The sequence below is a fragment of the Sciurus carolinensis genome, chromosome 7 (assembly GCF_902686445.1).
Source record: "Sciurus carolinensis chromosome 7, mSciCar1.2, whole genome shotgun sequence".
In the NCBI taxonomy this organism is placed as follows: Eukaryota; Metazoa; Chordata; class Mammalia; order Rodentia; family Sciuridae; genus Sciurus; species Sciurus carolinensis.
This window is the reverse complement of record NC_062219.1, coordinates 117,878,694-117,904,273: the sequence shown is the minus strand read 5'-3', so window position 1 is coordinate 117,904,273 and position 25,580 is coordinate 117,878,694. Positions and strand designations below refer to the sequence as shown.

The 25,580-nt window shown below is 40.4% G+C and overlaps 1 protein-coding gene across 3 annotated transcripts in view; it reads left to right on the top strand.

Annotated features, from left to right (window-relative positions):
* Positions 1–13,018: 13,018 nt before the first annotated feature.
* Positions 13,019–25,580, top strand: part of Rnf8 (ring finger protein 8) — a 36,601-nt gene continuing 24,039 nt past the window's right edge. For all 3 annotated transcript variants that reach the window (XR_007109543.1, XM_047558947.1, XM_047558946.1), the window contains exons 1-2: positions 13,019–13,240; positions 20,348–20,476. Coding sequence is in view for 2 of the 3 variants with exons in the window: in XM_047558947.1 (XP_047414903.1) it covers positions 13,130–13,240; positions 20,348–20,476 (240 nt within the window). In the remaining variant the exon portion in view is untranslated. The remainder of the gene's footprint in view (positions 13,241–20,347; positions 20,477–25,580) is intronic.

Genomic DNA, 25,580 nt, shown 5'->3' with positions numbered 1-25,580 from the left:
AAAAATGTACGTAGCTACAGTTCCTTTCCGTGTTTTTCACCTGCCTTTCTCTTTCCCCTTGCCTGAGCTTCATCCCATTCTTGCCATTTTCCTTCCCTGCGCCCCAGGTGTTGTAGTCAGCTTTTTCTCTGCTGTGACTAAAGGACCTGACAAGAACAATTTTAGAGGAGGGAAAGTTTATTTGGGGGCTCACGGTTTCAGAGTTCTTAGTCCAGAGAAGGCCAGCTCCATTCCCCTGGACTAAGGGGAGGCAGATCTTCATGGTGGGAGAGTGTGGCAGAGGGAAGCAGCTCAGTGGTGATCAGAAAGCAGAGAGAGGCTCCACTTTCCAGATACCACATAGCCACGCCCCCAGTGCCCCCCCCCTCCTGTCTCGCCTTACCCGCCTTCCGTTACCACCCAATTAATCCCATGGGGGATTGATTCACTGATTGGGTCAAGACTCTCATAACCCAATCATTTCTCCTCTGAACCTTCTTGCATCTTCTCACACATGAGCTTTTGGGGGACACCTCACATTGGAACCATAGCACCAAGCCTCTCCACCGTCGACCCTAACATTCCTCGTCTCTGTTCGGTTCCCATGTAATGTGACAGGCATCAGATCCAAAGACACCACATAGCTCTCCCCGGGCGTTTTTGCACACTGTTCTATCTTTCTCCATTTTGAGAAATACAGGGTTTCTCTCCTCAACATTATTGACATTTTGGACTGGATAACTCTTATTGTAGGGCTATCTTGTGATCTGTAGGGCGTGTCAGCAGCATCCCTGGTCTCTACTCATTAGGTGTCAGCAGCACCTTGCTCCAGTCACGACAATCAAAAATGTCCCCAAACATTGCCAAATGTCCCTCAGGGGGCAAAATCACTCCCCAGTTGAGAACCACTGCCCTCAGGAAATATATACAGGAGGTGTGTTGGGACTAATGACACTTTAACTAACTCAGGCTGACTCCTTACTTCCTGGTGAGTGATCAGGATCGAGGCCTCAAAGGCGGTTTTAATAGTTAATGACGATAAACCAGGCCACCGTCAGGGATTGGTTAACAACAGTTCCGCCAACGTGATCAGCTTGTGCTTGCCATATAGTCCAATGGGACTCTTGCCTGCATGAACCCCCCTGCCTTGCTGACCTTTAAACTGATTGGTTCCCGCCTAGCCCCCCCTACATAAAAGCTGTGTGACTTCCTCAATAAATGAGTTCCTGCTGTGACGGGTCTCCCTGAGCGTCTGATTGTCCTCCGCCTGGAGGGCTGGGAGCGGGCGGTCAGTCGGCCTTACCTATCCCGGTCTGACCTTGTTGGGGAGTGTCCCCTTCCCTTGTCGCTGGTCGAGAAGAGCAAGGGGGCTTAAGACCCCGACAGAGGTGGAGTTAATAACCACCCCCCCATCTTAGAAAGCAGTGGTCTTCAAGCTGTATTGACCATGCAGTCTTAGCTACTAGGCATGTTTCTGAGCACAGAGCCCAACAGATGCATATTTACTTATTCATCAACAGTATACTTGTTCTGTATGTTGTTCTTTTATATAATTATAAACTATTACAAAAGCGGACTCTTTTGAAGGGGATACTTGGGATTGAACCCAGGGGTGCTCTTCCACTGAACTACATTTCCAGCTCTTTTTTATTATGAAAAAAAAATTTTTTTTGAAACAGGTCTAAGTTGTCAAGACTGGCAACTTAAACTTGTGATCCTCAAACTTGTGACCCTCCTGCCTCAGCCTCCTGAATAGCTAGTATTGATCACAGGCATGTGCCACTGTGCCTACACAAATGGACGTTTTTTAAAGGATGAGATAGAAACTAATTAAACATCCTTTTTTTAAAAAAAGGGTACTTGAGGTGCTGGGATTGTGGCTCAGTGATAGAGTGCTTAGCTAGCATGCGTGAAGCACTGGGTTCGATTCTCAGCACCACATATAAATAAATGAATAAAATAAAGGTCTATCAACATCTTTTTAAAAATCTTTTTTAGTTGTCAATGGACATTTATTTATTAATTTATAGGCAGTGCTGAGAATGGAACCCAGTGCCTCACACATGCCAGGCAAGTGCTCTGCCACTCAGCTACAACCCCGGCCCTCCATTAACATCTTTTTTTTTTTATTAAAATCTTTTTATTTTTACAGACTGCATTTTGATTCATTGTACACAAATGGGGTACAACTTTTCATTTCTATGGTTGTACACAATGTAGATTCACACCATTCATGGAATCATACATATACATAGGGTAATACTGTTTCATTCTACTATTTTTCTGTCCCCCAACTCCTCCCACCCCTTTTTCCTCTACACCATCCAAAGTTCCTTCATTCTTCTCTTCCCTCCACCACTCACCCTCATTATACATTGTCATGCACTTATCAGAGAAAACATTCAGCCTTTGGTTTTTTGGGCTTGACCTATTTCACTTAGCATGATATTTTCCAACTTCATCCATTTACCAGCAAATGCCATAATTTTATTTTTCTTTTTGGCTGAGTAATATTCCATTGTGTATATATACCACAGTTTCTTTATCCATTCGTCAACTGAAGGGCATCTAGGTTGGTTCCACAATCTGGCTATTGTGAATTGAGCTGCTATGAACATCGATGTGGCTGCATCACTGTAGTATGCTGATTTTAAGTCCTTTGGGTATAAACCAAGGAGTAGGCTAGCTGGGTCAAATGGTGGGTCCATTCCAAGATTTCTGAGGAATCTCCATACTGCTTTCCAGAGCGACTGCACCAATTTGCAACTTCACCAGCAATGTATGAGTGTGCCTCTTTCCCCACATCCACACCAACACTTATTATTGCTTGTGTTCTTGATAATAGCCATTCTAATTGGAGTTAGATGAAATCTTAGGGTGATTTTAATTTGCATTTCTCTAATTACTAGGGATGATGAGCACTTTTTCATGTATTTGTTGATCACCTGTATATCTTCTGTGAAGTGTCTACTCAGTTCCTTAGCCCACTATTGATTGGGTTCTTTGTATTTTGGGTGTAAAGTTTTTTGAAGTTCTTTATAAACTTTGGAGATGAGTGCTCTATCTGAAGTGTGTGTGGAAAAGATTTTCTCCCACTCTGTAGCCTCTCTTTTCATTATTGATTGTTTCCTGAGAAAAAAATTTTTAGTTTGAATCTATCCCATTTATTGATTCTTGCTTTTATTTCTTGTGCCATGAGGGTCTTCTTAAGGAAGTCTGGTCCTAAGCCAACGTGATGGAGATTCGAGCCTACTTTTCCTTCTATTTGGTGAAGGGTTTCAGGTCTAATTCCTAGATCCTTGATCCATTTTGAGTTGAGTTTTGTACAGGGTGAGAGATAGGGGTTTAATTTCATTTTACTGCATATGGATTTCCAGTTTTGCCAGCACTATTTGTTGAAGAGGCTATCTTTTCTCCATTGTAAGTTTTTGGCACCTTTGTCTAGTATGAGGTATTTACGTGGGTATGTCTCCATGTTTCTATCCTGTACCACTGGTCTACCTGTCTATTTTGGTGCCAATGCCATGCTGTTTTTGTTACTATTCCTCTATAGTAGAGTTTAAGGTCTGGTATTGTGATACCTCCTGCATCACTCTTCCTGCCAAGGATTGCTTTGGCTATTCTGGGTCTTTTGTTCTTCCAGATGAATTTTGTGATTGCTTTCTCTATTTCTATGAAAAGTGTCATTGGGATTTTAATTGGAATTGCATTAAATATGTATAGTGTCTTTGGAAGTATGACCATTTTGATAATATTAATTCTGCCGGGGGGAGATCTTTCCATCTTCTAAGGTCTTCTTCAATTTATTTCTTTAATGTTCTGTAGTTTTCATTGTAGAAATCTTTCTCCTCTTTGGTTAGATTGATTCCCAAGTATTTTATTTTGTGTTTTTTTTTTTTTTTTTTTTTTTTTTTTGAGGCTATTGTGAATGGAGTTGTTTTCTTCATTTCCCTTTCAGATGTTTCATTGCTTATGAATAAAAATGCTTTAGATTTATGTATGTTGATTTTATATCCTGCTATTTTGCTGAATTCATTTATAAGGTCTATAAGTTTTCTGGTGGAGTTTTTTGGATCCTCTAAATAAAGAAGCATGTCATCAGCAAATAGTCACAGCTTGAGTTCCTCTTTTCCTATTCGTATCCCTTTAATTTCTTTAGTCTGTCTAATTGCTCTGGCTAGTATTTCAAGGATGATGTTGAATAGAAGTGGTAAAAGAGGGCATCCCTGTCTTGTTCCAGTTTTTAAAGGGAATGCTTTCAGTTTTTCTCCATTAAGAATGATGTTGGCCATAGGTTTAGCAAAAATAGCCTTTACAATGTTGAGGTATGTTGCTACTATCCCAATTTTTTCTAGAGTTTTTAGCATGAAGTGGTGTTCTATTTTGTCAAATGCTTTTTCTGCATCAACTGAAATAACCATATGATTCTTAACCTTAAGTCTATTGATGTGATGAATTACATTTATTGATTTCTGAATGTTAAACCAACCTTGCATTCCCAGGATGAACCCCACTTAATCGTGGTGCACTATCTTCTTAATATGTTTTTGGATTCTGTTTGCCAGGATTTTGTTAAGAATTTTTGCATCTATATTCATCAGAGCTATTGGTCTAAAATTTTCTTTCCTTGATGTGTCTTTGACTGGTTTGGGTATGAGGGTGATAGTAGCTTCATAGAATGAGTTTGGTAGGGTTCTCTCATTTTCTATTTCCTGGAATACTTTGAGAAGTATTGGAATGAGTTCTTCTTTGAAGGTCTTGTAGAACCTGACTGAAAATTCATCTGGTCCTGGACTTTTCTTGGTTGGTAGGCTTTTGATGACTTCTTCTATTTCATTGCTTGATATTGATCTGTTTAAATTGTGTATGTCCCCCTGGTTCAGTTTGGGAGGAGCATATGCCTCTAGAAATTTGTTGATGTCTTTGGTATTTTCTATTTTGTTGGAATATAGATTTTCAAAGTAGCTTCTCATTATATTATGCATTTCAGTGGTGTCTGTCGTGATATTTCCTTTTCCATCATGAATATTAATAATTTGAGTTTTCTCTCTCCTTCTCTTTGTTAGTGTGGCTAAGGGTTTGTCTATTTTGTTTAGTTTTTCAAAGAACCAACTTTTTGTTTTGTCAATTTTTTGAATTGTTTCTTTTGTTTCAATTTCATTGATTTCAGCTCTGATTTTAATTATTTCCTGTCTTCTACCATTTTTGGTGATGTTCTGTTCTTCTTTTTCTAGGGCTTTGAGCTGTAATGTTAGATCATTTAGTTGTTGACTTTTTATTCTTTTCTTGAATGTGCTCCATGCAATGAATTTTCCTGTTAGTACTGCTTTCATAGTGTCCCAGAGATTTTGATATGTTGTATCATTATTCTCATTTACTTCTAAGAATTTTTTTTATCTCCTCCCTGATGTTTTCTGTTATCCATACTTCATTCAATAGCATATTATTTAGTCTCCAGGTGTTGGAGTAATTTCTGTTTTTTATTTTGTCATTGATTTCTAATTTCATTCCATTATGATCTGATAGAATACAAGGTATTATCTCTATTTTTTTGCATTTACTAAGGGCTACTTTGTGGCATAACTATGGTCTCTTTTCAAGAGGGTTCCATGTGCTGCTGAGAAGAAAGTGTATTTGCTCATTGATGGATGGAATATTCTATGTATGTCTGTTAAGTCTAAGTTATTGATTATGTTATTAAGTTTTATGTTTTCTTTGTTTAGTTTCTGTTTGGAAGATCTATCCAGTGGTGACAGTGGTGTGTTAAAATCACCCAGAATTATTGTGTTGTGGTCTATTTGATTCCTGGAATTGAGAAGGATTTGTTTGATGTACATGGATGCACACTTGTTTGGAGCATAAATATTTACAATCATGATACCTTCCTGATTTATGGTTCCCTTAAGCAGTATGAAATGTCCTTCTTTATCCCTTCTGACTAACTTTGGCTTGAAGTCCACTTTATCTGAAATAAGTATGGAAACCCCCACTTTTTTACTGAGTCCATGTGCATGGTAGGTTTTTTCCCATTCTTTCACTTTAGTCTGTGAATATCTTTTTCTATGAGTCTCTTGAAAGCAGTTTATTGTTGGGTCTTTCTTTTTAATCCAATCTGCCAGTTTATATCTTTTGAATGATGAGTTTAGGCCATTAACATTCAGGGTTATTATTGAGATATGATTTGTATTCCCAGTCATTTGGCTTATTTTTGGTTTTTAAGTTGACTTGGCTTCTCCTTTGAGTGGGGTTTTTCTCTAAGGTAGTTCCTCCCTTGGCTGACCTACATTGTTGTTTTTCATTTCCTCCTCATGGAATATTTTGTTGAGAATATTCTGTAGTGCAGGCTTTCTATTTGTAAATTCTTTTAACTTCTGTTTATCATGGAAGGATTTTATTTCATCTTCAAATCTGAAGGTTAGTTTTGCTGGGTATAGGATTCTTGGTTGGCAACCATGTTCTTTCAGAGCTTGAAATATGTTGTTCCAGGCCCTTCTAGCTTTTAGAGTCTGGGCTGAGAAATCTGCTGATAACCATATTAGCTTCCCCCTATATGTAATCTGATGCTTTTCTCTCCCAACCTTCAAAATCCTATCTTTATTTTGAATGTTAGGCATTTTCATTATAATGTGCCTTGGTGTGGATCTATTGTGATTTTGTGCATTTGGTGTTCTGTAAGCCTCTTGTATTTGATTTTCCATCTCATTCTTCAGACTTGGGAAATTTTCTGATATTATTTCATTGAATAGGTTGTTCATTCCTTTGGTTTGTTTCTCTGTGCCTTCCTCAATCCTGATAATTCTTAAATTTGGTCTTTTCATGATGTCCTATAGTTCTTGGAGGTTCTGTTCATGATTTCTTATCATCTTCTCTGTTTGGGCAACTTTATTTTCAAGATTAAATATTTTGTCTTCATTGTCTGAGGTTCTGTCTTCCAAGTGATCTAGTCTGTTGGTGATGCTTACCACTAAGTCTTTTATTTGGTTTATTGTTTCCTTCATTGCAAGGATTTCCATTTGGTTTTTTTGAGAATCTCTCTGTTGAAATGATCTTTTGCTTCCTACAGTTGCTCTTTCAACTGTTTATTGGTGTGACCATTCATTGCCTGCATTTGCTCTCTTATCTCATCCTTTGCTTCCTGAATCATTTTAATTATGATATTCTGAACTCCTTTTCTGACATTTCTTCTACCATGCTGTCACTGAATTCTATTAATATAGAATCTAGGTTTTTTTTGGATCATTTTCTTCCCTTGTTTTTCATGTTGTTCATGTATCCTCCCCTCTAGCAATGCAGATCTGAGGTATTGTAGTTTCCCTCCTCTAGGCTTACAGTGACCCTATAGGTTTCCAAAACCTTTTCTTTAACGGAGAGAGCAATATTAGCAGTGCACAGTTCGGACAGTATGCAATCCTAGACCAAACAGCCCCTATGAGGACATTAACAATATTGTCATAATAAACAGAATGAGTTCAATTATTATCTTCAGTAAAACAAACAGATTTGCAATAAGGTCTGCAGTTTCTAATGGAGGACAAAGAGGATGCGGAGGGGTGTAGAATGTAGCTGTTAATGGGATAAGAAAAGAATTTATAGAAGTTCTAGAAAATAGAAAGAGTGAGAGTGTAATCAAAAGAAGTTGGTTGTTAGCTTGCGCAAAGGGAGAAAGAGACACTGAGGGAACAGGTAAACAAAAGGAAAAGAGAGAAGGAAAAGTAAAGAAATAAAAACTTAAAATTTTTCGATAAGGAGAAAAAAGAAAATCTACACTCTAACAGTCATATAGTATTCAAACCTCCCAGTCTTCAGTAGCCTGATGCACGAAAGGTACCTGACAATGAGCTCCAAGTCTCCAGCAGGCGGCTCAGGATGGGATTTGCCCCACCTAAAGATGGGAACTATGGCTTCCAGGATTATCCAAGATGGCCGCTCTGGCTTACAAATGTGTTGGCAAATGGGGAGCTGCAGCTCTGGGGTGTGGGTGTGGTCAGGCAGCAGTCCTGGAGGCAGGGTGTGGCTGGTGGTTGTGGGATCCTGGAGGCCGGGCACGGTCAGTTGGTCTGGGTGTCCTGGTGGTGGCGAGCAGTAATTCGGTCTGGGGTTCCCAGAGGCAGAGAGTGGTTGGTCGGGCTGAGGGGTCCTGGAGACAGGGCTCGGTCAGTCCGGCTAGGGGTCCTACAGTCCTGGTTGTTGTCTCAAAATGGCAGGTGTAATCAAACCTGCAGGTACTGTGACAGTGAACTTCCAGGCAACAGTAGGCAGCTGGCACTCCACTGGTGGTCTGCAGTCTACTGGCTGCTGTCGGATGATTGGTCGGTGAACTTTGGGTGGTGGTTGCTGGGTAGGTTAAAGGCAGATGATGGACAGGCAAGAGGCAGGCAAATGGCGGATGATAGGCGCCAGTCAGTGAGCAATCTGCATTCTAAAAGTAGTCGATATGCTGGTGACTGCAGGTGATCGCAGTGGACAAATGGGGTAAACAGCAGGGGATCGATAAGCAGCAAAAACTGCCTCATGGAAAAACAGTTATCCTCTGCTTGAAACCTGAGTTATGGAGCGAAAAGTAATGCAGCCTCCCTCTAGTCCGCCATCTTAGATCCCATCAATATCTTAAAAAAAAAAAAAAAAAAAACGGTACTTGAACCCAAGGCCCTGTACAGGTTAGGCAAGTACTTTGCTACTGAGTTACATTCCAAGTCCTTTTTAAAATTTATTTCGAGAAAGATCTCTCTAAGTTGCCTACACTGACTCAAACTTGCAATTCTCCTGACTCAGCCTCCTGAATATCTGGGATTATAGGATTGGGCTATCATGCCCATCTGGAGAACTTATTTATTTATTTTTGTACGAGAATTGAACCCAGAGGGGCTTTGCCACTGGGCTACATCTCCAGCCCTTTTTATTTTTTATTTTGAGACAGGGTCTCACTAAATTGCTTAGGGTCTTGCTAAATTGCTGAGGTTGGTCTTGGATTTGTAATCCTCCTGACTCAGCCTCCAAGTTGCTGGGATTACAGGCATGTGCCACTACCCCCAGCTCTGGAGGATTTTTTTTTTTTTTTTTTAGTGTGATGAAATTATTCTCTGTTGATAATGTATTGGTGGATACATAATATTATGCATGGGTACCCCTGTGGAAACAACTTTTTCAGTTACAGTACAGTACTTACAGGCAGGTCTTTTGCCTTTAGTCCTGCAGACTATGCTCATTTCTGAAGTTACTTAGGTCAGCACCCTTTCCCCCAACCCCTTCAGAGAGTAGTAAAACATCGGTATGAACTCATGTTAAGCTTGGAGAAATGTATACAGTTGGCCTTCTATTTTCAAGGGTTGTGCATCTGCTAATCCAACCAACCAAGGATTGAAAATACTTGGGAAAAAAAATGCATCCGTACGGAATATGTACAAACTTTTTTCTTATTTTTACTCCTAAAACAATAGAATAAAATAACTATTTGTATAACATTTACACTGTACTCAGTATTTTAAGTAATCTAGGGGTGATTTAAAGTATTCAGGAGGACATGAACATGTTATATACAAAGACTATGTTAAATAAAGGTCTTTAGTATGCTCCAATTTTGAAACCTGCAGAGAGTCCTAGGAACCGATCCCCCTAGAGCCCAAGTGATAACTATATACACACACATGTGAATGTATGCACATAAATGTGTGTAAGCATTCCTAAGTGTGTGTATAGAGGGGCTAGTTCACCTGTGTATTGTTTACTTGCTGTGATAGCTGAGAGTATCTAGAAGCAATGACCTCCCCGTGGCAACAATCACAGTGCCCGGATCTTGGTTTGTTACACAATTTTCCAATAGAAGGAACCATGGCTCCTTGGAGAGTTGGTTGATTTTAGGTCTGGACCACTTTGCACCAGAAAGTAAGAATGTGTTCAATAAAACACAATGATGGGAGTATGCCAAAGGGGGACCACGGCCAACCGGAGGAGTACTCAGTGGCCAAAGTAAAAAACAATTTGAGAAACAAAGTAATAAAGCAGTGTTGAACTATAACCAAAGTATAAAATAAATATCCATGGATCTCTAATGAGATAAATAAATTATGGAATAAATAAACAGGAGGGAGATAAAACTTTACAGAGAATCTCAAATATTTTATGCAGATACCCTTTCTCTCTCTCTCTCTCTCTCTCTCTCTCTCTCTCTCTCTCTCTTCAGTACTAGGGATTGAACACAGGGATTGAACCACTGAGCTATATCCCCGGCCCTTTTTATTTTTTTATTTTGAGACAGTCTCATAAGTTGCCAAAGTTGGCCTCAAACTTGGAAAGCTAGCCTCAAGTTTACCTAGTTGCTGGGATTACAGGTACATAACCACCCCCAAGCCCCCCCACCCCCTTCACTCTTCAAGAAGTGGAGCTTAACTCCCTACTCCTTAAGCCTGGGCTTCTAATATTGACTTTTTCCAAAGTATACATTATAGAAAAGGGGAAACAAAAGTTCATGGTGGAGAAACCTGACAAACACTACGACTAGTCAGGTGCACAAGATTAACATCTAAGGGGCTGGGGATACAGCTCAGTTGGTAGAGAGTGCTTGCCTTGCAAGCAGAAGGCCCTGGGTTCGATCCCCAGCAAAAAAAAAAAAAAAAAAAAAAAAAAAAAAAAAAAAAAAAAAAAAAAATCCACAGTGATTGTGGTGATTGTTTGTGTTGATAGCATGTACCCCTGATTATGAGAATGGTGCTTTACCTTCATGGTCTTTCATCTCACATTAATCTCAGTCTAATTATGAGGAAAAAATCAGTAAGTCACAATTGAGGGGCATTCTACAAAATACCTGCCAGTAGTCCTCAAATTGTCAAGATCATCAAAAGTAAGGAAGGCTGAGCATGGTGACAATACTCCTGTAATCGCAGCAGCTAGGGAGGCTGAGAAAGGAGGATCATGAGTCTGAGGCCAGCCTCAGAAACTAAGTGAGGCCCTAAGCAACTTAGTGAAACCATGTCTAAAATTTAAAAAAAAAAAGTAAGGAAGGTCTAAAGATCTGCCACAGTTGAGAGGAGCCTAAGGAAACACAGACTAAGTGTCAAGATGGCCTCTATGTGCAGTTGCTGTTCCTGGGACAGAGTGCTAAGGTGGGAAACCAACACATAAGGGAAGAATGTCCATAACTGCATCTGTGGCTCCCACTAGTTGTCCTGACCCTCTGTGGAGATGGGGCTGCAGTTCTTGATCTGACAGTGCCACACAGATAAATCACTCCAAGCTAGGTTTGCAGCCATAGTTAGGACATTAGGCTTTGAAAACAGACGCTGTCATTCTACATTTGCCTTTTTTTTTTTTTTTTTTTTTTTTTTTTTTTGCAGATTGCAGGGGTTCTGGGGTACCGAGGATGAAACCAGTGCCTCAGGCATGCTAGGTAAGTGCTCTACCACTGAGCGCCATCCTCCAATCACAGGTTGTTACTTTTCAAAGCAACAAATTTGTTATTTTTCACTTTTCAAAGTAACAAATGTGTTACTAAACCACCTGGTTTCTTCTTTCATCATCCCAAAAGTAGGAATTACAATTGTAAATACCTTCATCAAATAGTTCATAAAGAACACATAAAGTCAAGTAGGTAGGGGGTTTGGACTAGTCTCTGGCTAGTGCTCAATAAATGTTAGCCATTAACTGTTACACTTTTTTTTTTTTTAATTGTTTTTAGTTGTTGATGAACCTTTATTTTATCCATTATTTATATGTGGGTGCTGAGAATTGAACCCAGTGCTGCACACATGCTAGGCAAGGGCTCTATCACTGAGCCACAACCCCAGCCCCTGTTATACTTTTTAAAATTCATTTAGTATACGTTTTTTTTATTTTTTCCTGACAGAACTTAGTATAACTAAATTGTTAAGCAGGTATTGGAAAACTAAAAAAGCAAAAGGCAGCATTGAGTTAGCAGAGTAGTTACTACAGGTAGCAACTATCACTCTATACTGGAGAATCTAAGGGAAGAAGTTGAGATTGCAATTAAAAAAAAATTAACGACTTTATATAGGATAATTTACATACCACAAAATCCATCCACTGGAAGTGTGCACTTCAAAGATTTAGTACACTTGTACAGGTGTGCTATCATCACAATACACTTTTAGAACATTTCTATCTCTATCCCCTTCACAAGCTGATTTGCATTCAATCCCCACTTCCACAATTAACCCTGGGTAGCTGTGCTTCCTATCTCTGTAGATCAGCTTAGAATAAACTAAATATCTACTAACAAAATGAGGTCGTGCAAAATAGATGCTATTTAGGAAAACAACCTAATTTTAGAATAAACAACCTAAAATTATCACAAGTGTGTGTGTCCACACGCACACCTGTAATCCCAGTTACTAGGGTGCCAGGCAGGAGGATGGCAAATTCAAGGCTAGCCTCAGCCATTTAGCAAGACCCCGCCTCAAAATTAAAAGTAAAAGGGGGAGGAGGGTTGGAAATGTGGCGCTATAGCTGCAAAGCGCCCTAGGGGTTCAATCTCCAATATCACCCTCCACGTCCACAAATCTCAAATTTCAAGTTATTTCAAAAGTAGGCCACAATGGGTTGGGGGGGTGGAGTTTACTGGTAGACCAGGTGTTCAGCATGCACGAGGCCCTGGGCTCAATCTCCAGAAAAGAAAAGAAAATCCTGGTTCGGGCGGGGAGGCTCAATCCTGTAATCCCAGCTATTTGGGAGACTGAGAAAGGAGGATGGGAAATTCGGCAATTGACCGAACCTGGATGGGAGGGAATGTGGGCTATAATTGAAATAACAGGGTCATTATCATCGCAATGTGGTCATAAAGCAAAATTTTTCTTAAAAAGAGGAAAAGTAAGGAGAGGTTCCAGTTCGGGTGCCTAAGATTGGGGTGGTGGTTCTAGTGGGTGGTGAAGTTGTGACGCTACAATCAGAGCCTCACCCCACCGCAGCTGGAGCTAGCACCTGCGCCACCCATCGCGCAGGCGCGGTGCTCCCACATCCCCCGCTCGGGTGCGCCAGGCGCCTAGCCCGAGCCAGAGTTCGCGTCGATCCTGATTCCGGAGCGATTGCTTCTGTCTGTTGTTTAGGTATGGCGCCGGCGAGGAAACCAGGAGACGGCTGGGACCAGGATCGGGACCAGGGTTTCGCTCGTTGCTGAGCGACCCCCAGGGCCTAGTGGGCTATGGGGGAGCCTGCTTCCTTGGTCACTGAAGACCACGCCGGTGGTCGGAGCTGGTGCTTGCGGCGAGTGGGGATGAATGCCGAGTGGCTGCTGCTGGAGGACGGGCGCGAGGTGAGGGCGAGGGCTCCTGTGGTAGGGGGCGAAGGAGTCCCGCTGGGGCGAGCTGGGGGGCCGTGGGGAGCCGGGGGAAGGGAGCGGAGACGGGCGTCGGGGCGGCTGAGATGAATGGGAAAGCGGGGCGAGAGAGGCGGGAGCACGAGATGCGGGATCCTGGGCCGAGGAGAGAGCGGTCTGCGGCGCGCGGCGGCGGGCTGAGGCCGAGGTGTTGGGGGATGAATGTGAGGGAGGAAGGGAGTAAGTAGGGAGCCACTCGGGGAAGACCGGTGGGGCCCGCGGGTGTAGGGGCGGGAAGAGGGCCTGGGGGGCGGCTGGGCTGGGGCGAGCTGCGGCCCGGCCCGGGAGGACGCGGGCAGCGGCGTGGAGGAGCGGGGCCGGCAGAGGCCGGGACCGCGCCGTTGGGGCCGCACGGAGCCCCGCGGGGCCAGCCGGGGACTCAGGAGCAGCGGCCCCAAGTAAACCGCCCGAGGTCTGAGGTGGTGCGAACTCTCTTGAGTTTGTTTTGGAAAGCGATCGCTAGTGTAGGGTCATCACCCTTCAAATACTAAAATGTAAAAATGACTTCTTTCTTTCCATCTCGTTGGGGAAAATTGGCCGCGTTGGGATGGGTCACGTTTCTCCTGTGAGTCTGGGTGCCTCCAAGTGGCGCCCCCTGAGCTGGGTCAGGATGGGGATTCAGCGTTCTTTCCAGAGGTTGCTTACGCTGTTTGATAAATGCAGATTAAAAAATAATAAATGCAGATTGAAAAAAATAAAAAGGAAGGGTGAGGCGTGGTACCAGGCGGGGAGGGGCGCTAGAACTGGGTTGGTGGGGAGAGAATTGCAGACAGCTTGGGAAGAACTGGGTCAGGAATGAGCTGTCGGTAATGAGGAGCCATTTGGGTTTTGGAAATAATTTGTATGGAAAGTTCACTTTGCCATAATTGTTAGCGCAAAAAGACCAGGACGGACGCAAACTTCACGAATCAGCCAAAAGCCTTCATTCAGGAATGGAGTCGTGGTTCTGATGGACCCACTTTCCTGATGTAAAATGAGCCTCTGAGCAAAGAAAGGGACTGGGTTTATGTAAGTTATTTTGAGGGGTGGTCTAGTGAGCACGTTTTCTTGGGCACTCATAAATTTGAACTTTTTGGGTCTGGAGAGGATTTACTTTGAAGGAGATTAATACCTCCTAGAGACTTTAGGGGTGATAAAACACATCCTCCCCATCTGCAGCGGCACCTGGAAAATATTTGTCTTGGGAGATGAAAACAATGTATGGTCTTCTTTTTCACTCCCTTTTCCCAGGCCATGTTATCTTGGGATTTTTTTTATTTTCCATATCAAAATAGTAATACTGAGTGGTTGGTCATTGTGTTGTAAATTAAATGTCTTGGTTATTACTGATTTTTAGTTAGGTTTTGCTTTTTTGGGTTTTTTTAGATTTGTTTTTAAGGTTTTTCTTATAAACCATATCGGCACAATATAGTTTCCCAGGTGTTTATCAAGTACTCATGTTGTTTGGTGTACTTATAAGAGGGACAGATGATAACTTCTGTACTCAAAGAACTTATGGCTTGAATGAGAAAATTTATACTGTGAAGCAGTCTGATGATATCTGTGTGGGCTGAATAATTAACTGCCAAGATGTGAATTATTTAGTAATAGTCTAAAGCACTAGTTCCTTAAGTCAAAGAAGGATTCAGGTTCAGCCTTAAATGTTGCTAAAGTAGGAGGTTATGAAGGGTTACTTTGTGTATAACTTACATACATTACTTGATCTGGTCCCTGCAGATATACTACACTCACACAACTCTGTGTGGAAGTTTAATAGACAAGTGTTAACTTTTTTATTTTTTTAAGATCAGTTCTTTGAATTACTTCATTAATTTCTCCTGAATAACTTGATAGCCCTGAAGTTTTGGGGGGAAGGGAGGATCAGGGAAAATAAATAAAAGTTGTAAGACAAGAAGTCTATAAAGCCAGGTATGGTGGCACACGCCTATAATCCCAGCAATTTGGGAGACTGAGGCAGGAAGATTGCAAGTTCAAGGCCTGCCTTGGCAACTTAACAAAGCCTTAAGCAATTTAGTGAGACCTGTCTCAAAATAAAAAATAAAAAAGGCCAGGGATGTAGTTCAGTGGTAAAACAAACATCCCTAGGTTCAATCCCCAGTACAAAAAAAAAAAAAAAAAAAGTCTATAAAGCACTTCTAGACATATTCTAAATTATTTGATTTGTGTGGGCCCACCTCTGTGGGGAGAGACCAGTACAAACCAAGTGAATGGAAAAAACATACTGGGAACATTATGGCTTGCCAGGTAGCCTGTGTGGAGAGGCTTGCCAGGCCTGGCCCCCTGCAAGGTCAGGTCTTAAACAGTAGTTGGAGCATAACCTGCAGTGTGTATGAATGAAAGCCAAGATGAAGTCTTACAGTAATGGTTCTCAAACCATAGTAAAAGTTGGTTTGCATAGATTTTGAGGTGTGCTGATATAATTTAATTATAACAGCAAACTCAGTTCCCTTCCTTTCTAGTTCCCTTCAAAGTTTCAGATTTTGTAGACGAAACAATAAAACATGGCTCCCCTCATTTTTGTTAACAGGAATACCAAGTAAAATTATCTGTTGGACATGGTGACTTTAAACTTCTTATACCAATTCAGAGTTTGGTGTAAAAACAAGTAACTTTTATTGCAAATTAATTGGCTCCCAGGTCCTATAACTGTCTAGCCTAAAAGCCATAATCTTTTTTCTTTTTTTCTTCTCTTGTATTTTGTTTTCATAAAGTTTTCTGCCCTAAGTGGGTTGGAAAAGGGAAAGGATTATTCTAGAGTATTTACTGGTCATCTGGGAAACAGTAGGAGTTGTGCCCAGGAAGAAAGAGTAGCATTAGTGAAGGTGGACTTGGTCAAGGTAATCTTCTACATCAATGTCAGCACACTCCAAGGCTTGTAAAACTGTTGTGAATGCAAACAGTTGCCAACATATGGGTTGGTACTAGTTGGCACTCAGTTCTCATGGGAAGTTAAGTTTTATGTTATGAGTGGTGTGAGATTTCCAAATGAGCACACTGTACTCTTTAACTGTAGTATACGTGAAATATCAGAAATGCTAAGGTGGTAAATTCTTGAATGACAGTGAAAGGAAGATTGTAAAAGAACATTTCCTTCTTTTTCTGGATTTGAAGTCTATAGGAGACAATTCAGAAAAAGGTACTCTTCTGTTTTTTTCTGTACAATTTTCCCTAGTGGCGATCCATGCTGTCTCCCCTCAAGTGTATTTTTTTTTTTTTTTTTTTTTTTTTTTTTTTTTTTGTGGTGCTGTGGATTGAACCCAGGACCTTCTTCACGCGAGGCAAGCACTTTACCAACTGAGCTGTATCCCCAGCCCTCTCCCCTCAAGTTTTAAAATGGAAGATGAAATATTTCCTCTCTTAGGAAAAAAAAAAAGCTACCAAAGTTGGGCGTGGTGGGTACAAGCCTATAATCTCAGCAACTAGGGGAGACTGAGGCAGGAGGTCCACAAGTTCCAGGCCAGTCTCAGCAATTCAGTGAGTTTCTGAGCAACTTAGTGAGACACTGTCTCAAAACACCCCTGGGTTTGATCCCCAGTTCCAAAAATAGAAAAATGAAAAAAAAAAAAAAAAAAAAAAAAAAAAACTACCAGGATTGAAATTCTTATTGAATGTGAATGACAGATAATCTTTATACAAATTCCTCCCCCAACTGTGACTGGGACCAAACCTAAGGACTTCTTGCATGGTAGGCAAGGGCTCTACCACTGAGCTATATCCCAGCCTTCAGAGGATCCTACTATAATTAATGGAATTTCTGGTAAATTGTCAAAAGAACTGAAAAACTTCAGACAAGAATTTTGGTAGAGGTGGCCACCACAACATTTTAAAGGGAAACAAGTCTGATTTTAAGAGTTCCTAGCTGCTGCTCCATATTTTTTAGTGTAATAATTTAGCTTCCAACTTCTGACCTAAAATATGCCCATTCTAGAACCTGGGAAGACCCATAGGCAAGATCTCTTTGTTCTTCTATTCATTTACATGTATTTGCTGAATATTTGGTACAGAAATGCAGTGTTAAAAAAGATCAAGTCCTTGCTCATGAAATTTATATTCTAGTAAATGGGGAGGGAGAGGTCAAACAAGCAAGATAATTTGGATTGTGGTAAGTGCATGCTAATAACAGCAACTTTAGATAAGGGTAATCAGTGTAGGCCTCTGAGGAGTTGAAACTTGAAAAAGATGAGGAGTAACCCATGCAAAAGTCTGTGAAAGGAGTGTTATAAGCAGAGGGGAGAATTTAAAAAGGCCCTCGGGGAGGCTGGAATTTGGAGGAGGTTCAGGAACGAAAAGAGGGCTCAAGTGGCCAAAGAAGCTAGTGTTGGCAGCCTAGTATGAGTCTGAGACTAAAGAGAAGGCCAGGACATTCAGGGCCTTGTAGTCCATGGGAAGAAGTTTGGATCATAGAAGGGTTTTAAAGAAGAGAAAAGATCTGATTATTTATTTATTTTGTGTGTATATGTGCTGGAGATTGAACCCAGGGCCTTGTGCGTGCTAGGCAAGCACTCTACCAACTGAGCGATATCCCCAGACTGAGAAATGGTCTGATTTAAAGTTTTTACATCACCATTGATGCTATTCGAAAAATAAAATTTAGGGGAGCTAGAGTAGGAGCAGAAGCAGCAGGTGGCCAGGACGTTTGGACTAAGATAGTGTCTGTAGAGTCAGAAGTGAATAGATTATGAATTATAGACAGTAGAATGTGACGTACAGCCAGTAGAATTGCTGATGTTTTATTTATTTATTTATTTATTTATTTTTGGTACTGAGAATTGAACCCAGAGGCACTCACCACTGAGCCACATCCTCAGCCTGTTTTTGTATTTTATTTAGTGACAGGGTCTCACTTTAGTTGCTTAGGGCCTCACCCAAGTTGCTGAGGCTGACTTTGAACTCCCAATCCTCCTATCTCAGCCTCCTGAGCCGCTGGAATTAACAGATGTATGCCATCATGCTCAGCAAATTGCTGATTTTTAAAATGTGGAATGAGAAACAGATGAATCAAAAATGACTTCTAGATTTGAGGCTGAGCATTTGGTTAGATGACATTGTCAATTACTTGAGATGAGAGTTTGGGAGGAGTGACTAGATTAGGTCAGAGAGAGTCATGGTAGACTTTTTTTTTTTTTTTTTTTTCCTTCTCTCCCTTCACCAAGGGGTGCTATAACCACTAAACTACATCCTGAGCCCTTTTTTAAAATTTGAGACTGGATCTCACTAAGTTGCTGAGGCTGGCCTTGAATTTGAGATCCTGCTGCCTCAGTCTCCTGAGTGGCTAGGATTACAGGGATGCAGTGCCATACCTGGCTTCATTAGTCTTTAAGGGACTGAAGACAAGGATAACTCTGGATTTTCAAACAGAGCAGAGAGTAGGTCTTAGAAAACCACAGACTTTCTTTGTGTGTATGTGTATGTTTCTGGGAATTGAACCCAGGGTATTCTTTCCCTGAAGTATGACCTCCACCCTTTTTAAAATATTATTTTTTATTTTGGGAAAGGGTCTTGCTAAGTTGCAGAGACTTGTAACCTCCTGCCTCAACCTTCTGAGTCACTGGGATTATGGGCATGCACCACTGTGCTTGGCTGAAAAGTACAAACTTTAATATTCCCAGTTAAGATTGTGGTAGGGGTCGTTAAAGAGAGCGCTTGTGAAAATAATAAGCAAGAAAGATCTGGCTCTAAGAAGAATTTCATTTCCTTCCTTCACAGGGTTATTATGAACTAGACAAGTCCATCAGAAAATATGATAGATGTGAATTTGGGCTTCTTTTCAATCTTTGCCAGAACACTCATGCTTTCCTTGTGGCTGAGATGGAGGATATTGACTTAGTGCAAAGACTTTTGATTGAATTTTAATTGGTTGAAAGTATACCTAGGTCATGTGGGAGAATGTTTGCTAGACATTCCCTGAGAGCTTTGCTTTTGGCTACTTACTATTATCTGTGTCTTGAATGAAGGTACAGAATCAACTGCCATATTAATTTGGTGAGGGACTAAATCTAGAAGTATGTTGAGTATGTTTGATCAGATGGCAGATTAAAAATTCAGAAAAGTCTTGACTAGCTGGTATGGTAGCCTGAACTAACAAGATGAAATTTAATAGAAATCAATGTAAGGTCCTACACTTGAATCCAAATTTTCCCAGCTAGTCAAGTATAGACATGACTTAGCATAGCAATTCTTGGGGGAGGAGAGACCAGGAAATATAATCATTTCTAAGTCTGAGAATACATTGGCAGAGTACTGTATCTGCTGTGAAAGCTAATGCAATTTATATGTTATGCTAGAACTGGGAAAGTGATAACTTGAATTTGTGTGGTGAAATTAAGTTTAATTTTCTTAATACAGTATCCAGGAATAAAGACAAATCAGAGTCCTTTCACAGACCCATTAGAATGACAGACTCAAACCCATCCCCTGGGAATTAAGTTGAAGTAACTGGGAACACTGCCAGGGAAAGAGAAGACTCAGTCGACATTTTATAGATGATATGTAAGGGGGATTAGAGATTTTCTGATGGTGCCCAGTGCAGAACCAGGGCCAATGAATGGAATTTGTAGAGAGAAAGATGCCAAGTCATAACCATTAAAAAATCTGAAGGCCTGACTTATATAAAGGCAGTGTTTGTGTTTAAGATGAATTGATGGGGGCTGGGGATATAGCTCAGTTGGTAGAGTGCTTGCCTTGCGAACACAAGGCCCTGGGTTCAAATCCCCAGCACCACAAAAAAAAAAAAAAAAAAAGTTGATGGGCTTGTGTAGAAAGAATTCCTCCATGTTATTATGGATTATTGAACCAGATAACCTCTCAGGATCTTATCAATTCTGGCAATCCATGGTTAATTTCCTTCAACTTTCTCTTATCATGTTTCTTGACTTTCTACTTGGTGGCTCCCAAGCTGAAGAGGAGATAGCAAATGAACTGTTTGGATTCCACAGGAATCTGGTTTCTCAAATTGGGACTTGCATACACTGTTGGTTGATAAGATGTAAAGAACCTCCCTCTTCAGCACAATGATTGATTATGTCTCTTACATTGTTTTCCCAGGTGACTATAGGCCGAGGATTTGGTGTCACATACCAACTGGTATCAAAAATTTGCCCTCTGATGATTTCTCGTAACCACTGTGTTTTGAAGCAGAATCCTGAGGGCCAGTGGACAATTATGGACAACAAGGTACACCAATTCACAGATACCTAATTACTTTGATTTTTTAAGTTTATTTTTTAAAAGTTTCTTTCTTTTCTTTTTTTTTTTTTTTTTTTTTTTTTGCATAGACAATTCTTGTCATAAAAATCTGTCATCTTTTCCCCCAGCCATTCCATTCTCTTTCCTATATACAACCACTTCTGTATGTTAGATTGTGCCAAGATAATTTCTAATGACTTGGGTTGAAAATTGTTACCATGAAGGAAACATCTGAATTGGGGCCATAGGTCCTATTCCCAAAACTAGACTTAATTACTGGGGGAATTGGCCCTTTTGAGGTCCAGAGGTCTAGAGATCCTGGGAATCTGCTGAAATGTCTATAGTGTATCTACAGCTCAGGGAAGAGGAGAGGAGAAAGAAAATGAGCTGACAACACTTAGCTCCTACCCTTCCTCACTCCTTTTAATCAGAGCAACCCCCTCCCTCATCTATCTACCTACCTCTCTACCCACTCACCTACCTACCTACCTATCTATGATTATCTATTTTTGGTGTTGAAGATTGAACTAGGGTCTTGCATGTGCTAGTTAAGTGCTCAACTGATGTACATTCCCTTTCCCCGCTCTTTTTTTTTTTTTTTTTTTTTTTTAACTTACATATTAGTGTTCTGTGGAAGATTTCCTTTGAAAAAATGGTTGTCCTGTTTTAAACAATCAAAAACCACTGGTCTAGTGGTGAATATACTAAGGGAGGTGAAATAGTATATAAAGCCCAGCAATTAAGTTCCTCGATAGCCAGATGTGGTGGTACATGCCTATAACCCAGAGATTTGGGAGGCTGAAGCAACAGGAACACAAGTTCAAGGCCATTCTGGGCAACTTAGTGAAACCCTGTCTCAAAATTTTTTTAAAAAAATTAAAAGACCAGGGGATGTAACTCAGGAGTAGAGTGCCCCTGTGTTCAGTCCCCAGTACCACCAAAAAAGAAGAAGAAGAAGAAGTACCTAGCTACTCAGGAGGCTGAATCAGTAGAATTGCAAGTTCAAGGCCAGTCTGGGTACCATAGTGAGACCTTGTTGCCACACCCACCACCCAAAAAAAAAAAAAAAAAACTTACCTAAGGTGCAGATATGCAGATATACAAGTACTCAGGAATATAATGAAAGTATAGACTATGAAGTAAGAGAAATTCTAATATAAACAGTTAAATTTAAGAAGTATGAAAGGTCTTTAGATACCATTTTATACTGCTTCACTGCTCTGATTGGAAGGATTTTAAAGGGTAGTAAACCTGTTAGAAGGGAGGATATCCCACAAGCCTGCCTAGTAGACTCATTTTGTGTGCATAAATCTGCTAGATGTAAGCTGTTGGAGAAAGTACATTTCTGATCTAGAATTAAGTTGAGTTAGCACTATTTTGAAGGAGGTGATATAAAGGCTGAGTGAATTGGTTCAGCACTATTTGCAAGGTACTATGAGCAGAATAGAAATTGGTACTAAAATTATCTAGTTTAACCCTTTCTGTGGACACAGATGTACCTGAGGCTCAGAGAAATATCTGTCTTTCCAAACTGGTCAGTGAGTGAATGAGCCATGATTTAAACTCAAATTAAGTTTCTCTACAGTGCCCTGTTGATAAATACCGGTAGACACAAACAATTTGCTATGGTGGTTTCATCATTTTAAAAAACTTAAAATTATGCATATCTAAGATATAGCCATAAGATATTATTTTTTTGTTTTTGTTTTTGTTTTGTACCAGGGATTGAACCCAGGAATGTTTAACCACTAAACCACATCCCCAGCCCTTTTTTATATTTTATTTAGAGACAGGGTCTTGCTGAGTTGCTGAGGGTCTTGCTAAGTTGCTGAGGCTGACTTTGAACTCTGGATCCTCCTGCCTCAGCCTCCTGAGCCATTGAGATTATAGATGTGTGCCACCTCACCCAGCTAAGGTTTTTAAAACCTCTAACGGCTTATTTTTAAGCACCTTAGGATCCAGGAGTGGTGGCATGTTCCTATAATTCCAGCACTTGGGAGGATGAGCCAGGAGGATTGCTTGAACCTGGGAGTCTGAGACCAGCCTGGGCAACATAATGAGACATCCTCAAATAAATACATAAATAAAAATAAAAATTAATCTTTGGGAAAGATGTTTTCTTCATCAGAGTTGTCCATTCAAGAAATGAACTAGTGCTATAGAGGTAAATTCTCTGCTGCTGCTGCTTTCTTTTGGTATGAATAACATGGATGTGGTCCATGTATGCGATTAGCAGCTTTTAAAACATTGGGAAGCTACCAGCTGATCATTGTAGTAGTCCTTGAATAGTAGTCAGCCACAGGGATGATAGAAGCAGCCTGGGTCAGCAATAGGTCATGGCTATGCTCTAGGGCTGCACTCTAAGGCTTTCTTTTAAGGCTGTCATGATCCTCATTGTGATTCTTTTCTCATGTCTCAGTTGACTAATTTGAAAGAAAGATAGGTTCCTGATTCTTCCAAATCTTTTCTGTACAATTGATTTAAACCTCATAGTTTAGTTGTTGTTGTTGTTTTTGGTGCCAGGGATTGAACCGGGGCACTTACCCACTGAACCACTTCATCAAGCCACACTATCCCCAACCTTTTTTATTTTAGGGTCTCACTAAGTTGATAATTCTGGCCTTAAACCTGCAATCCTCCTGCCTCAGCCTCCTGAGCTGCTGGGATTACAGGCATGCACCACCTTGCCTGGCATAAATCTCTTAGTTTTGATTCTGTTTGTGAGGTGACCAGTTTTTGGGGAAAGCTATGACAAGGGTTTTTTTGGTGAGATGGTTGGGGGTGTGGTACTGGGGATCAAGCCCTAGGGCACTCTACTACTGAGCTACATATCCAACTCTTATTTTTTATTTTGAGACAGGGTTTCACTAAGTTGCCCAGGCTTACCTTAAACTTATGATCCTCCTACCTTATTCTCTCAAGTAGCTAGGATTGCAGGCTTGCACCACTGCGCCTGCCTCGGAACAATTTTTATAAGTAACCCCCTCCCCCAATTTGTTTATTTACTTATTTGGCTTGACAGATGCTCCCTTTGACTTTTTCCTGGCATGAGACCATTGAGTCATCTGCTGATGAGAGATTTGAATTTCTGCTGCAGGATATTATTGTTGTGGCTGTAGTTGAAGTCATCTGTCAAGTCTCTTTTTAAATTATTTTTTATTATTTTTTGTGGTACTGGGGATTTAACCTAGTACAGCAAAACAAATACAAAAAACAAACAAGAAAATTGATGGTAGTACAATAAAATTTAGAACTTCTGTTCCTTAGAAGCTCCTATGAAGTGACTGAAAGGTAAACTGAGAATATGTTTGCTGTATAACCATCCAAACTCCAGGTCTATTTTTTTTATTAAAAAGGCAAAATGGAAAAAACAGGAACTTCACAAAGGAATGCTCCAAATGTTTGATATTTATGAAAAGTTATTCAGCCTCATTCGTGATTAGGGAAATGCGGATCAAAGCAACATGGAATACCACTGCATATTCAACAGAATGGCTGAAATTAAACTGGTGGTGCCAGGTTCTGGCAAGGATATGGGACAAGTAGAGTTCTCTTACTCTTGATGGGAATATAAATTGATACAGCTATTTTGGGAAAGTATTTGACATTACTTATTAAATTTAAAGATATTTAGCTCATGACATAGTTATTTTCTCCCTCAGGAAACAACTGGAATGTCCATAAAAAAATGGATTAACTGTGGAGTAATCTCATATTTTATAATGAAACACTATATTGTAATAAACATGAATGAATGACTACACTATCCAATAATATGGATGTATCTCAAACATAATATTGAATAAAAGAAGCCAGACACACTAAAGAATGTGTGTGTGTGTGTGTGTGTGTGTGTGTGTGTTTGTTTCTGGCTCCTTTTGTGAAGTCAGACACACAAAAGAAAATACATCTTTTTTTTTTTCCATTTTAAACATTAAATGTTCAGAATTATAAGTAATGTTCAAAACCAGGCAAAGCTGGCATGCCCTCTTTTTTTAAGATATTATTATCCAATTTTTTTTTCATTAATCCATTTCATTGAGAGCAAGGACTTTGCTTATCAAAACTGCCATAAAAGAGTGCTCTGCCTTTTATCATTATTATTTGTAAGTAAATTTTTCCAACTTAATTTTTGGGAAAGGTGTAATTTTCATATTCCTGTTCAGATGCCTGTGTTTTGGATTTTTTTCACATGGCATTTATTTTTAAAAAGAGTGAGCTGGGGCTGGGGTTCAGTGGTAGAGTGCTTGCCTAGAATGTGTGGGGCACTGGGTTTGATTCTCAGTACCACATAAACCTAAATAAACAAAATAAAGACATTGTGTCCATCTACAACTAAAAAGAAAAAAAGAAAAAAAAAATTGAGCCCTTCCCCTCTCCCCCAGATGATACTAGTCAAACAGAAAGAATCCAAAGAGACAACTCAAAATTCCTGTAAAATTATTGCTTTTCTTTCCCTAATGTAGGTGAGACTACAAATAGAAAGAAATTTGGTAAATAAACTACAGTTTTGTGATTGTTCCCTCTAGTGTGGCTGCATGTCCATGAGTGTCAGTCAGTGAGACAGTCATACTGTGGGTAGCATTTGTTCAGCCTGCAACACTGAGGAAGAAGACCACACCGAAGACACAAGGAAAATGTGTCATCGAGTTTGTTTAAAGATCAACATTCAGGGAATGGTACCAACATCTTCTTAGAACGTGGAAATAAAATATAATTCCATTAGAGGTACCTTGCCAAGGAGCGTATGAAGGTACAAAATAGCACCATTCATCAGTGTCCCAGATCTTATGGCCACATCTTGGTCACTTACCATAAGGAAACCATGAGTTGCAAACTACTTCTATACGTTAAAAAAAAAAAAAAAAAGTATATGGAAAAAATACACAGATGCACAGACAATTGGTGTGCATAAGCCACTATAGGCTTATTGCATCTATATGAAAAAAGGGTGGCGGAGGGGGAGACTCCTAGCCTCTGCAAGAAGCATTCGGAGCTGTGTGAGAGGAAAGACTGGAGTGGACCAGTTGTGTGAGCACAGTTGGAGTTTGAGTTGTAGAAGAAATAATTGTATTGAACCAGGCCTGTTTAC